This window comes from Mchenga conophoros, linkage group LG12, assembly GCF_057382185.1.
Source record: "Mchenga conophoros isolate Kocher_MC1m ecotype Shallow Benthic linkage group LG12, M_conophoros_male_GT1.1, whole genome shotgun sequence".
Taxonomy (NCBI): Eukaryota; Metazoa; Chordata; class Actinopteri; order Cichliformes; family Cichlidae; genus Mchenga; species Mchenga conophoros.
In genome coordinates, this window is record NC_140537.1 from 32,011,648 (window position 1) to 32,027,084 (window position 15,437).

The 15,437-nt window shown below is 38.4% G+C and overlaps 1 protein-coding gene across 2 annotated transcripts in view; it reads right to left on the reverse strand.

Moving 5' to 3' along the window:
* Nucleotides 1–301: 301 nt before the first annotated feature.
* The window catches only part of nos1 (nitric oxide synthase 1 (neuronal)), a 40,446-nt gene continuing 25,310 nt past the window's right edge, over nt 302–15,437 (reverse strand). The window contains exons 18-29 of one of the 2 annotated variants that reach the window (XM_085295286.1): nt 13,887–14,061; nt 13,435–13,573; nt 11,971–12,049; nt 11,565–11,758; nt 10,644–10,813; nt 8,978–9,188; nt 7,902–7,989; nt 6,124–6,245; nt 5,779–5,927; nt 5,108–5,302; nt 4,272–4,390; nt 302–3,385 (exon numbers count right to left, since the gene is read on the reverse strand). In XM_085295286.1, coding sequence (XP_085151412.1) covers nt 3,370–3,385; nt 4,272–4,390; nt 5,108–5,302; nt 5,779–5,927; nt 6,124–6,245; nt 7,902–7,989; nt 8,978–9,188; nt 10,644–10,813; nt 11,565–11,758; nt 11,971–12,049; nt 13,435–13,573; nt 13,887–14,061 — 1,657 coding nt within the window. In that variant the 3' untranslated portion in view covers nt 302–3,369. Of the gene's footprint in view, nt 3,386–4,267; nt 4,391–5,107; nt 5,303–5,778; nt 5,928–6,123; nt 6,246–7,901; nt 7,990–8,977; nt 9,189–10,643; nt 10,814–11,564; nt 11,759–11,970; nt 12,050–13,434; nt 13,574–13,886; nt 14,062–15,437 lie in introns of those variants that run through there. The other variant, XM_085295287.1, reaches the window with a different exon arrangement.

Sequence of the window (15,437 nt, forward strand, 5' to 3'; positions counted from 1 at the left end):
CTTCACTACCTGACTGTAAGTCACCAATCAGAGTTCTTTTGTCATGTTTGGATGGCTTGATTTGTTGACAGGTTGTCATGGCACTCTCAGTACTCTGAGTGCCGACTCTTTCAACCATGACAACCAACATTTACAGGAGGAGGAAAAGGAGGAGGGGGAAGTAAATGGATTGTTTGCTTCATAAACTGAGCACCTCACCCCCGAACTAAAATGCCTCAACCTTAAACACTTTCTACTGGCTGAATAAACCTTTCCACTCTGGTTTCTTTCTTATATAAACAAGAAAAACAAACCAAGCAAATGTGTTTACATATTCTGTAAATGTTTCTCTTTATTTGTAAGTAAATGCAAAGTCCTTGCAGCTGATGCATTAAATGGAATACCCTCAATTAAGTACACAACAAAGGTCATTATAGCAGAGGCTGATTGGATCAGAGTTGTTCATAGCAGCAGCGATACGCAAACACCAAAAAATAAGAACCTCTCAACAAAGTTGTTACAGTCCAGGGCCCCGTGAGACAGGCCAGACAAGCTCAAAACAGTCTCACTAACTGACACAGTGCTGGTAAAGAGACAGAGCTTTTTAAATATGAACAGGAGACAAAGTATCATGCATTTGTTTAATGCTGCTGTTTTACCCTCATACCTAAAGGATATGACAGACACGACAAAGAATAGGCCTTTTTTTGTTCCTTTTAAATCAAGCAGAATCAAAGTGCTCATTTACATAATCAAAATACATTCTTAGAAAAGATTGTAGTGGTAGTTTTTATAGTTTATACTTTGTCTTTTGATATTTATATATATGTATAGAAGCTATATATAATATTCTTTTCTGTTTGCACATTTTACACAACAGACATTTTCTTGACAGCTTTCATTCCAGTTCAACTAAATGTGTTTAAATAAATCAGAGCAGACATTCATCCAAAATGAACAACAGCAGGGAAAATAGGACCCACCCATTATCTCCCAACTATAACATAGCAAAATCAGAAAAACAAAAAAGTACTCTCAGCAACTGGAAGGGACATTTAAAAATCACAATGAAATCAATTAGGCATGCTGACAGCTATCTTTAATTTGAAATAAAGACAAAGAAAGGGAATAAACAAGACACATAAGCTGACAAGAAAAAGCCACAGGTTAATGCAAAGTGGGTGATCAAAAAAACAATGTGGCCCCTGCACATACATTTTCAAATTACAACCCTGACTCGTTGGAAAGCAGCAAATGACCACAGTGGCAGTGTGATTGCCTCTTGTCTCTGGATGAAACTTCGCTGGAACTTAAAACAATAGAACCGAACTGCTGCGATCAAAACTAAAAGCCATGTGGGCAGCTTTCTGTTACCAAAACACCATCTGTAACATTAAATCTGCAGGCTTGTGTGACTCAGAGCAGGGTACTCATGCTTATTTTAAAAATCGAAGCAGTTTGACAAGGTAACAGACAAGTAGAATAATCATGTAAAAACACACACCTGAGATCATGCATGTTTTACACCCACTCGTATATAGAGATGCGCACACTTATGATAATTTCAAGGGCACACATATGCATGCATACACACATGCGTGCTGATGCCGTTGAGCAGGTGTCAGGTCACAGTGAAGGGGTGGCGCGTGAGCCACAAGGTAGCACAAACATGCAGAGAAAAAAACTGAAAGGATGAATGCATAAACGTAGGCAAAATGTTAATGTAAGGCAAGAGGCAGAGGAGATATGATGCTGTTAAATAGATATTTTAAAGGCTCAATAGGTGATAAGTGGAGCAAGTTGACAGCTGTCAGATACGAACTGGGCAGCATCTTTTCCCCTTCAGTAACAACGTTTTGTTACGGATTACTTGAGTTTTAAGGAAAAGGCTCTTTCTATTTTACTGAGAATAAAATGAACAGATCAATACCAATATTGTGTTTTTACAGCAAATACAAAGCTACAGCCAAGAACCATTTAGTGTAGCTTAGCATACAGACTGGAAACAGGCTCTCTACAAAGGTCGCAAATACGGCACGATTAAAGCTCACTGAGTAACATGTTATATTTAATTAGTTTATTCTGTACAAAAACCAAAGTGTAAAAATAGTAAACTTGATTTATGGGCAATTAGGGGTAAGAAGACCTGGAAATGGGGGAAACAGCCAATCTGTTGATATCAGCAGCATTTTAATTCTGGACATCAGGTACCCATAAATACGTTTCTTCTTCAGACTTGTGTTTTAGTTGGACAACCTTTGCTGCAATGAAACACAACAAAATCTAGGACAAATCTTAACAAAGTTTTAAACAGCTGCCACTGAGATAGCCTATTGGAGTGAATAAATGTATTTTCCATGATATCGAACAATTCTTTTAAGTTGTTACTTATTCATTTACTCACCGATTAGTCATTTACTCTACAGCTTATTCCAAACAGCTGATGAAAAATAAAAAAAAATCCTCCGCGACATTTAGAATTTAACACATTATAATACGTTATACCACATTGAACATAGTACGATTTAGATGTTAAATTAAAAAGCCCTCAAGACCTATATTTTTGTTAATAGTTTATCATTGAAGTTTATTTTTAAGATATATTGACTCACGTTTGGTCTTTAGTGGCTGCCCTGCACATTAGTGCTGCAGTTTCAGCAAACACCACCTGGGACCCAAAAGATTATGATGCGATGGCAGAATGAGCACACTAAGAAAAATGGCACTCGCACAGAGGCTGATGCATTTTGAAGAATTGCCAATGAAGAGCAAGGTAATCTGTTTATGGAGGCAGTGGCAGAATTTATGTTTTCATTATTCAGGGATACCTGTCAATACGTTAAATTTGTCCGCAGCACGTGTCCTTCAGTTTCTCTGTCTGCATGCCTATACATCTTTTCTTTTTCTTAGTCAAGGACTAAAGAGATTGATATTGATAATGAAAAACAGTCCAAATATATTTGAGCAGTCCTTATACTTTCCCAACAAGTAAAGTTGACTTAATCCACACAGAAATGAAAGTTTACTATCTATGCCACACATTTCCTTGCAAATATAAAACCTCAATAAAAGCCTTTTAACAGTAACAATAACACAGAGTATATTATATTTCTTGAATATATTGTCTTGGTCATGCATTCACAATGAGGCAGGTCATTACACTAGATCATTTTTGGAAGTATCATCAACAAGCAAAAACAGATTCTCAAAGAACAGAACATTTCCAACTTGCTACAGACAAGATCGCAGAGCCCAACAGAAACATTAAAATGGTATATAAAAAAAAGAACACAAACAAACCCATTTTTTACAGTACAAAAATTGGCACAGTATTAGTAAACCAGCGGTGCTGTGTCTTGTTGTTTTCAGAAAGCCTGTCGATTCATCGACCTACGAGCAGAAAACCCTGAAGAGAAAAAAAAGTGCGAAGGACAGACAGACAGGCAGGCAGACAGACAGACAGAAAGAGCAACAGAGACATGGAAATAGAGATGTTACAGTCATTACTCATCCAGCAAGCAGGGGCTTTGATGGCCGAATGTGAAATTCAAGTGACAATCCACACAGGAACCATCGTCTGTGATGCATTTTGTTGGTGGTTAATGAGCCATAGTGGCTATGTAGGGCCCTTGTTTTGCTCTTATGGCGAGGGTATATGAAGTGTCTAATCTTGAATATGCACAAATAACGCTGGAAACAAAAACAGAAATGGAGCAGAGCCACTCGCTTTCACTCTAATCCTGTTAGTTTAAATGCTCTTCTCCACAGGTTTCTATGGTTACCTGCTCTGTTTTCATCTGAAGCTAGTGATGACAACACATTGTTGTCGACAGCAACTACAGGTTGCAGATTGAAGTTGACTTACAAATGTTTCTGAGATAAAGCTGCTCTTGTAGTTGCAATATTGACATAAATATGAATGGGCTTTTCCACAGTGGTAATTGGTCCTGATTTTACTGTACGGATGTGAATGAGTGAATGATCAATAGAAAAATAGTTGATATGAATCCTTTTCTGGTTTTTTTTTTATTTGTTTGTTTTTTTGAGGATGGAATACATTTTTCTATATTTTCTTAATATTAAATAAAGAACTGATTTTCACAAAGCCTTTCCTCATGATTAATTAGAAGTTAGCATGAATTCACAGTGAATCATCAGTCATTTATTTTACCCATGAAAAATATTTTACCAAAGAAAAGATTCTTCTGACTTTTACTGACATTTCAGAACAGTTTTGTAACATACTAAATATGAAAAGAAACAAAAAAATACTGGAAATGTAGAACACTTACTCATCTGAGTCTTTTTTGCTCTCCTCAATGTAGGCTATGGACTCTGAACGAATACGGTTGGTGACCTCGTAGGTGCGCAGGGTGACACCAAAGATGTCCTCGTGATAGCGATTCTCATCCTAATGACAACAGATTGGTAGCGAGACAAAGCTGAGTAACTGTTTACCAGATGTGTGTGTAGCATAATAATACGTTTTCTCTAGCAGGCTGTAGATATACCTTTTAAAATGGGATTCTATGGGAAATGACCATGACAAGCAAGCTAGCCAAAGACGCTGGCTACCATGATGTCATCCATCGATTTCTGAAGTCATGTTTTGAAATATAAAGATGAGTAATTTGAAGCCAGGTGTGACGAGAGATGGGCGGGTCTGAATGTGAAACTGCATACACACTGGTTAATCACTTGTCAATCACAGGTCATTAGCCAATGGGCAAACATCAGATAACCCTTCTTTCTGATCATAGTATGACCAATATTGACAAAATGGACCTGCAGTGGCAAAAACACCAATGTGAGCCAAAACAACATGGTAACATATAGTTACACTTTAGAGCCAAAATGCTAAAAAAAAAAGAAAAGTTAAGGTTTCAAAACAGGACCTCACATACCAGTTGGTGATCGGGCTTATGTCCATATCCAGTCCTTAAACAACATTACCTTTGCAATGATGGATAGCATCTTACATTTAGTATTTTCACAGCTGATCAGGTATTTTAACTAACTCTAGAATCTCCCTTACATTAAGTTTACTTCACGGTTCAGTAAGGTAGAATGGAGTATGAATGTGAACATAACAGAGGTGATATTGCAGAGAGAACTCCGCCACTCTTACCCGAAGCTTACTGATAAAGAAGCCAGCATCCTCCAGGCTCATGTTGCCCTGCTGCTTGATGATTTGCTGGACAGTCTTGAGAACATCTCCTGCCATTGTCACATCCCCACACACGTAGATGTGTCCACCCTCCTGCCTCAGGCACTGGTACACCGTCTCTGACAGATGCTCGCGCAGTACATCCTGTACATATTTCTGACAGAGAGGCAGTGAAGAAATGATGAGTGTGCATGGAGAAGTGAAGCGTGAAAATAGCAGAAAAGGAAACAATGTGAAAAACTGAGTCAGGACACTACACACAAAGTAAAATTTGCAAACTGCCACCTAAAGACTGATATGCGCAGGAACAAAGCAACCTCAGAGTAAGAAAAATTATGCTCTGTGGATTTTGTTCTTCTTTTCAAATCCGTGTATTGACTGTCACTGCTAAAAGTAACAGAAGTGTAAACAAAGCAAGAATCAATCACAACAACAAAGGAAGCATTGAGCATAAAGAGGACAAAGACAAATGTATATATGAAAATGTATCAGCAGAATGACATTGGTAAGTAAAAATACACTATATCTACAGAAGTATTTATCCAGCCATCTCAAATTTGTGAATTTATTTCTACCTAAACAAGCCAGAGACAGATGTTACAAGCGACTTCCTTCGTGTTTAGTGCTTGTACCTTTGGTTTGCCAGGCTCTCTGGAATAGGCTGTGTAGAGCTCCTTAAACACCCCTTTATTCTTGGCCTGTATGGTCTCCTCCTTGTAGATGTGGTCCATCTCAGACTGCCGACAACCAAACACCAGTATCATTGGGCAGGATTTCATCCCTTGAAGATAAGAGGTAAGAGTTACTTTGTTGCTCTGGATGGAAATGCAGAAGTGATATCCAGAGTACAAGTGTCAAAATTACATTATCACTTTAATTTGAAGAATAAATCTATAAGCACTGAAAATACATTGCAAAGTCTTTTTATAAGTTGGTCAAAAGTAACTCTATGGATTGAAGGAGAACAAAATTCCAACCGTTTTGTTCAAGGTCATATAGTCTTTGTTGCCAGAAGCTTCTGAATGGGGCAATCCCTGTTCCTGGACCCACAAGGATGCAAGGTGCTTGGTTGTTCTTGGGAAGCTGGAATGATGGTGCACTAAAATAATGCCACACACACAAACAACATCCAACAAATTACCATGGAGCCTATAAAATGTAATAAAGGAATAATAGAGTATTTTAATAATAAAAATAATGGATTGCATTTATATAGCGCTTTTCAAGATCCTTAAAGCACTTTACAATTCCACTATTCATTCACTCTCACATTCACACACTGGTGGAGGCAAGCTACAGTTATAGCCACAGCTGCCCTGGGGCAGACTGACAGAAGCGAGGCTGCCATATCGTGCCATTGGCCCCTCTGGCCATGGCGCAGAGGTGAAGTGTCTTGCCCAAGGACACAACGACCGAGACTGTCTGAGCCGGGGCTCGAACCGGTAACCTTCCGATTACAAGACTGCCAACTCTTGAGCCACGGTTGGGGGACATCAAGCTATATGGGTAAGTATAGCTTGATGTCAAGATTCCCCTAATTCTCCTAATCCTTTCATTGCCTCTAAAACTCACTAACTGGCACATTTATTTTGTTTATTCACTGTAAACTTATAAATTTTACAAAGAACACTCCTGGTAAGATAAAAATGAGTTGTTTTACATAAAAAGATAAAAGGTACTAATTAGAGAACTTTAACAGCAAATATTTCGGTTATTTTTATTTCCACTTTTAGTCTTAAGGAATGAATTGATAATCATATTAGCTCTATATCATGCATGCAGACAAGAGAGTGGTACCTATCTTGGCAAATCAGCTTACTTTGTCAAACATCACCTTTTCACGTGTCATGAAATGTTTCCAAGGAGCCAGACTTTCTTGTATTTTTTAATGTGGCCTTGAACAACAGTTCTCCAGGATTTCTAAAGGTCTTTTAAAGCTTTTCTTTAAACACTGGCTGCCTAAAATTGTACCTTTGTACCAAAAAGATGATTCTCAAAGGGCTCCTAGACAAAAAATTGGCATATCTCTGCAGGAAATAGTGTGTGTCCATAAACATTTAGCGGAAGTAGAGGACAGAAGAAGATCAAAATCTCATAAAGAGTATTTATAAGAAATAAGAAATGCAATAAGAAATGCATTTCAGCCAGTGTTGTTGGGGATCTTGTAAAAATTAATGGAATTATAAATGTAGAAATGTACTGTGAGGTTTACCATCTGGAAAAATGTCTGGATCTATTGTCATGCTGAAAAATGAAGCTGTTACCAATCAAGCGAACTGTCAATGCAGTAAAAACACAACTGGATAGAAAAAACACTCAAAACACACCACCAGTCATGGACTGGCCTTCGCAAAGAACGGACCTCAACATTCTTGAAGCAGTGCGGGATCATCTTGACAGACATTATCACAAAAAGTGGGTAACATCCAAATACAAGCTTTGAATGTCCTTCAAGAAGTCAGCGGAACTATTCCCGAAGAATATTTGAAGAAATGACAAGAAGGCTTACTTAAAAAAAGACTTACCAAATACTGACTTTTAAGCTCTTTAGAATTGTACCTGATATACCAGCTTTTATACTGTTTGCCTGTGTATGTTTGCATGCTTCAGTAAATTGCTGCACCTACTTCCCATTCTCTTAGAAAATATAACAAAATAAAGGGTTGGCTAAAGACTTTTGCAAATTAGATTATAGATTAGATTAGATTAGATTGCATTGCCTTAAAATTTCTTGTAAAAACACTTTGATATTTACCCTCGGACAAAGCACGGCACCATCTCCCCCTTCTCTATCCTGTTAAGCCACGATGAACACACTCCATGATGGATTGGTCCCTCTCCATCTGAAAGAGATGATTACCGAGCAAGCACTTTACCTTTTTCTCTCCCCTCTGCCTCCCACTCTTTTTAAGCGTACAAACTAACAGGAAAAGAGTGTTCCTAACATGTGTTCAAGGCTATAGCCATCTTCCCCTCTTCCTCACGCTCTTCCTCTAAAGGGAAATTACAGTAATTCAGCTGTTGCTTATACAATCATAGTAATATGTTCACATAAGTGCACATTACAGGTGGGAGAAGATAGCAGTTAAAAGGTATAGTAATGCTTACTGACTACTTTACAGGCTGAGATTATATACTGCCACAGTGGTGCTAAAAACAACACTTAAATCGTGCCCTAAATAATGCCTCATGCCTAAATAATGCAGTGAAGTAGACTGAAGTATACTGTTTGTGCTTGTGGCCATATATATAAACAGAATATGTAAAGTCTTTCTCCCAGTGCGTGTTTCTGGTTTTTACAGTTTTGTTTTGGCTGCCTTGTAAAGCAGACTTACATTCTAAGATAACTTCCAATCATTTCTCTTGTAGCTTCAGAAGGTTTTCAGAGAGTCTGACTCATTTTTCTTTTTTAATCCTTGCAGTAGCCTTGAAGGAGCTATGGCACTGTGCCTTTTATCCATGGCAAAGACTTGACTTAACCGAAATATATACCAGGCCTGCACTGGTTTGAGAAATGTCTAGTATGTCTAGTACTTTAAAATACATGATCACTGAAAAAGATGTTTAAATATCAGACTACTTTCTAGTTAAATGAAGAAAAAATAAACCAATAACTGCAATATATTAATTACCCTGATATCTGTATAATTTGCATTCTTGACATGTTGATAAAACCCACATGCATAATACTTCAGACTATCAAAAGTCTTCTGAGTAGACTAAAATTAACCTCTCCAGGCAGCTGAGAAGACCTAAGCATCTGAAGCTACGCCTACACAGCTTTTAAAATCTTGGACAGGAATTAGAGCAGTTCAAGTACCAGGGCCTTACCTCTGGCGCGATAGGAGACCACAGCCACTGTGAGATGGATCTCCCCTGGGTGCAGGTCTGGAGAGGAGCTGATAGAATAGTAGCGAGGCTGCAGAAGAGGCAGCTGGGTTAGCAGCAAAGTGGAGGGCATCTGGATAGAAGGAAACTCTTCTAGCACCTCCACCAGTGTGGGATTGTTGTACCACTTCCACTCCTCATACTCCTGCAATCCCTGGAGTGTCACAGAGAAAGACAATGTGGTACAAAGGTATCGGCTGACATTTCTTTGATATAGTTTTAGTCATGGTAAGTTATTGAATTATTGTCGTTCAGACTAAGAAATCAATGCAACTTCCACAGCAACTGAAAAGAAGAGGATAGTTTCCTCTTTTGGATCTGTAAACATTTCTCACTCAGGAGCAGGAGGCAGCCACAAGCAGAGCTATTCGCCATTCACTGCCCAACTGTTTCTGTGTGTCATCGCTGACATTTGGATGTGAGGAAAGTAGAGCACTGCCATCAGGCTAAAAAACCTTTGATATGTTACCAACTTTTGCTTTGTTCTCAAGCTGCTAATGAGCGACAAAATGCCCATTGAGAACCCACTGGTGTGGTCCACAATATGAGCTTAAAAGACAGTTTGAAGCACCTAATGCATAATTATAGCAAAACTCTAACACCATAAGCACTTTGGGGCCTGGGCTTTTTAACCTTGATAAACAGAAGGGGGCGTAGGACTGTACAGATATGAGAAGCTGATAGATTTGTTTAATTAACTTTTTTAAAGAAGAGAATAAGCCAGACGTGGCAACATGTTTGCTTTGTATTGCTTGGAAAAACAAGAAGAGAAATGTTAAAAAACAAAACAATTATTCCTGTAAGGAATGAACTTGAGATTTAACTCATTAAAACATGTTCTGCAGTGCTGTTTCTACTGTACAATTTCTTCTTTCTGAATTCAGAAGCCTACCATCTTTCCCTCTTGCTTGGTGACAATAATTCTGTGTATGAGCATATGAGTCACTGCTTGGCCTCATCCAGCCTTTTCCACACATTGACAAAAATGGAGAGTGAATAGTGGGAGGCACTGCAAGGGGGGATGGCTCTGGGTTAGAACGATCAACGGCTTTAATTTGGCGCCAGCTAACTCCTACTGTACGTACTCTTGGTGCAAAGAGCACCAAATCAGCTATGAGACACATAAAACTATCTGCCATATTCTCTTATTTTGAAACACAGAGAATGTGTTGGTTACTGTTGAAGCTTAAGCACATGGTGACTTTTTATAGAACAGTTCTTGGAAAAGTGATCTAAAAATACGCATACATTTTCATCTCAGATTGGAAATGGGGGAACATATCTTTGGATACAGCCCACATGCACACATCGGAAATCCCTTATGTGTTTGGTCACAAAACAAGTTCAAGCACTCAGCGCTGCTGCAGCTCAGCCATTTGAAAGGTCAGTGTAAATCAAAGTAAATATGCATTTACACGTGAAACACTTTTCAGATGAAAACACTTGGTCGCATATTTGTACGTTTTATCAAAATCGTAAACTAAGGTTCAGTTAGTTTGTCTAATGGATTCTTCTGGTGTCCAACTTTGGGTTCCTTGAAAAGCGCTATATAAATGCAATCCATTATTATTATTATTAAATGGTAACATTGAAAACTAAGTGAATTTACCTTACTGAGGATCTCTAGTTTCTTTCTTTGTTTGTCATTGGTTGCTAGAGCAGCAAACTGCTGGAGCAGCACAGGGCTCGGTGGAGTCGTGATATCCATGAAATACTGGAAAGCCTGGTAGATGGTGCAGGGAGGGATACGGGTCTCATTTGTCCAGTTACTGATTACACCTGCAGAAAATTATAAAGTTAAAGTTGAGTTAATTCATATGATGTACTAGTTTTTTATATGTGTAAGATGAAAGAAAAAAAAATGAGGTAACAAACTATAAGAGCAGTCTGTGTGTGTGCAGTTTTTTTGCTGGCTTGTTTTTTGGGAGGTTTTTGCTGCAAAAGCTCTTAGCAATGCTGTTTCCCTGCTACTTGATCTAATGCTAGACAATGTGGAATTTGTTGACTGAAAATGAACTAGCTTGAGAATCAGTATCAAACCAGTCCGAAGATCAGAGCCATTTCTCTGTGTGATAAGCATTTGCTAACACGTTATACACAACACCCTTGGATATGTTGTCTAGTTGTCTGTAATTAGCAAAGTACAACCAAAATGCAAGCAGCAGTATGGAACATGTGATCCTCGAATTGAAAGAAAATTAGATACAGTGAGAGTTGTTAACAACAAGGGCTTGAATTGTGGAGATGAATTTTGAATAAGCACTAATCCTGTGTTTAGCAAATGTCTTGCATCACAGTCACAGAGAAAATCACAGTTAAGTCACCCGGTGTCACCACAACTGTTTGCCAATATGCAGTTCACTGAAAAATTTCTGGGCATGGATATCCTGCTAAAGTGTGACTTCATGATGTCTGCTGTGACTTCTTATTTACATTTGGATTTTGACAACCTGCCCAGATTTTAAAATGCCATTCTCGTGATTGCATGCCTACTGTTTTCGCAAAGTAGCATGACTTTGCTAATACCCACCTAGGGCAGTGTTTCTCTCCTCCAAGAACTCCACTTTGACGATTTGATTGACAGGTGGAGCATCCTCCAGTTTTTCTATGAGAGCTGTTACCAGGTCCTCATGGTTGCCAGGGAAGATGCCCAGATGGTCGCCAGGCTTGTAGCGCAGGCTGTCGTGGTTGTTTGTGTGTAACCGCACAAATATGGTGGAGCGACTATGAAAGGGATCAGAGATTTAGGAAATAACATTGCACCATTTTCAGTCTGTTCCATTTAGTTAAAATGTCACTGTAAACAATGAATGAGTTGGACACCAGAAGAATCCATTAGACGAACTGAACGTTAGTTTACGATTTTGGTAAAACGTACAAATATGCGACAAAGTGTTTTCGTCTGAAAAGTGTTTCACGTGTAAATGCATACTTACTTTGATTTTGGACTTTGTAAATTTTGAGATTCAAGCATCTTTGCTCCATAAACTTTCTTCTTGTGAATGCTGTGTAATGCTGTTGGCAGACACAAATAATACATGATTTATGGATTGATTAATAGACATGTTCTTCTTGGAAAAAAATATTTCTTTGATTTCTTTCTGGGAGAGACCGATAAGAAGTTTTATGTACAGACACGCAAGTGTCTGTATATAAAGGGTAAAGGTAAGGGTACATAAAGGGTTTTAGCCCAGCCCTATATCCACAGGCACTCCCATGTCTGTACATATAGTTCAGAGAGTCAGGATCCAATCTTAACATAATGGCATAATGTAAACAACTGTCACATTATGAGATTCAAGCATCTTTGCTCCATAAACTGTCTTCTTGTGAATGCTGTATAATGCTGTTAGCAGACATAAATAATACATTATTTATGGATTGATCAACAGACCTGTGCTTCTTGGAAAAAAATACTTCTTTGATTTCTTTCTGGGAGAGATTGATAAGAAGCTTTATGTACAGATACGGGAGTGTCTGTACACAAAGGGTAAAGGAAAGGGCACAAAAAGGGTATCAGCCCAGCCCTATATAGTTCAGAGAGTCAGGATCCAAACTTAACATAATGGCATAATGTAAACAACTCTCTACTTTGGCAAAGACAATGCAATGATTTTGTAGCAAAGTTGCTGCACAGACATATTATGCTGAATACTATGTATTCATGGATAAATACATGGATTCTTTTTCAAATATTATTATATTCCACAGCACTAATAAACCAAATCAAAATACATAAAAAATTCTAACTGAAGAACTTCAAAAGAATCATATCATTAACAAACATTAACATCATTAATAACATCAAAGACACATCTTGCCAAATTGTGTAAAATTGTTGTAATATCAAAAAAAGAATCAGAACAAATTTATGGATATTTCTCACTTTATACTGAAATATTTGCCATTTCGCTTCAGATCCCAACCTTTTAATCTCTCTCAACAGGGAAGGGAATATCCTCTGATATCCTCTGACCAAGCCATAAGTCCTGGAATGCTACCCTTTGGTCCCAGGGCTAAATGAGCAGACTAGTCAATGGGTCCCAGTTTGCCCACCCCCAAGCTTACGTCACAATCTGTGTCAGTTTGAAGGTGCCGAAGTACCAAATTAATTTATGGAAATTAAGTAACAGAGCCACTTCAAATCTGGTCCAGTACTTTGAACTCGAGACCTCTAGGGAAAAGTTCTCAAAATCCTATTATAATCTCATTTTGATTTTCTCACACCAGTGCCACAAATCTCAGCTTCAGGTCACGTAAAGGCTGAGTGACTCATCTTTATCAATAACCGTACTACCACACTGCTGATCAATTACAGGTATTTTGTACAGATGAACTTTCCCCTTTAATATTAAGTTGCCACAAGCATTTTGTAACTAAGTACCAAGAGGAACTTTCACCTTCTGTGAGGGCTGGGGCCTCGGCCGTGTAAGTCAAGCGGAACTTGCTCTTCTTCCAGCTGCGATCATTGCTGATCAAGGAGTCATTGGCCTTCTCAATGTTCACGTCATCACCAACACAGAATACATCGCAGGCAGCCTTCACGAGCAGCCACAGAGAAGATAAACAAAAGAGTTGGGTGGGGCACGTAAACGAGAATGAACAGCTTGCAGAAGTAGGGGACACCTGGAATGAGTGTGTTTGGAGGTGTGGTCCCGCTCCTGAAATTCATAATACATAATCTCCAAGAAAAAAAAACAACAGAAAGAGGATTGTACTGGGATGAACAGCTACTTGACAAGTAACTAACATACCGGTCTTGAGATAAAGCTTAACTCTAGGTTCATAATGTACACTTTCCAAATACACCACCTTTAACCACGCCCAAAGGGTCTCAGCCCAGGAAACCAACCTTAAAAACTTTCTTGGCCCATGTTCTGAATGACTCCTCCTGGCCACACAGCTCATCTCCCTCTCCCATGCGTAGGATGCGCTCACCCCCTAGCTCTTCAAACAGTGTGTCCACAGCGTGGGCAAAGGCGCAGAAGTGTGGGTAGGCCCTGGAGCCAAGGCCAAACACCGAGAACCTAAACAGAGACACACATACATGAAGAAAACACAGAGACTGAGAGACAGGTAGTGTTAAAAAAAAAAAAAAACAAGAAATAAAACACAAACATACACAACTGCAAACCACCACCACTGTGTCCATGTTAGAAACTTGCCCTTTCCTTCCTCTCAGAATATGTCAAACAGTTGAAAACAGCTGATGTATTTATAAATACGTGTCCTGTCTGAGTTTAGATGGACATAAACATGAAACAGATCACTTTGTTTTTTGAAGGCAGACAACATCTCTTTCCACTTCTTTGCCGTGAGGAAGTCAGCTCACATCTGATCCAAGTTTGAGCAAAATCTCTGTTGTCTTTTCTTCCTTAGCTGATCAGCAAACTGTCAGCTGCAATAAGATTTTTATCCGAAAGGAGTTTTATAGCCATCCTCATGTGGAGTATGCACTGAGGAAACGCTACAAGGAAAACCCTCCATTTAGACATAAATGGAGGAAGAACTCAACTTAATTCAGTTCAATTTTATTTTATATATATATAGTGCCAAATCAAAACAACAGTTGCCTCAAGGCGCTTATATTGTAAGGTAAAGACCCTACAATACAAAGAAAACAGACCCCAACAGTCATATGACCCCCTGTGAGCAAGCACTGCTGACAGTGGGAAGGAAAAGCTCCCTTTTAACAGGAAGAAACCTCCTGCTCCTCCATGTTTACATCTGAGCTCATTCTAAATAATTTATATTATATTTAACCTAAAGTAATCCATCATATTCCACAATATGAGATGTTTAGTTGGTGTCTTGTGAGGGCAACGTAGCTCTAAAACATAGCTTTTCATAAGCTCCATATAACAGACCTGCACCTTTATTTTTTTAATAAAAAGTATTTTACAGTGTATTACACAGTTAACTGAATATCTACTGGGGGTTTTAATATATTGATTAAAAAAATTAAGTTGTGTATTATCAAAACAGCTCACTAAACTTTGTGCATTCAGACAACCACATGATTTTTTATACATGTTAATCTGATATTGCTGGTGGACCCATTCAGCTTGCTAATTTTATTAAACCAGGCATGGTGACAGTTGACATCATTTATCTCCATTAAAGGGTTTCCTTGCTAACTTGCTAAAGGAGCTATTCATTTCTTTACACTGCAGTCTAATTCCCTACCACCAGTACTGATTGGACCAAGTTCAAAAGTAATACATTACTGTAATCAATTTATTTAATGTGTTACATTACATTGTTTTAGTAATGCAATAATGTAACACATTACTGTAATAAACTCAGTAATCACATTACAGTTACAATTATGCTGCTACCTGCATTACAAAGGCTCTACTGTTATCTGCACAAGAGGTGAACTGAAAGAACTAAAACTAATCAA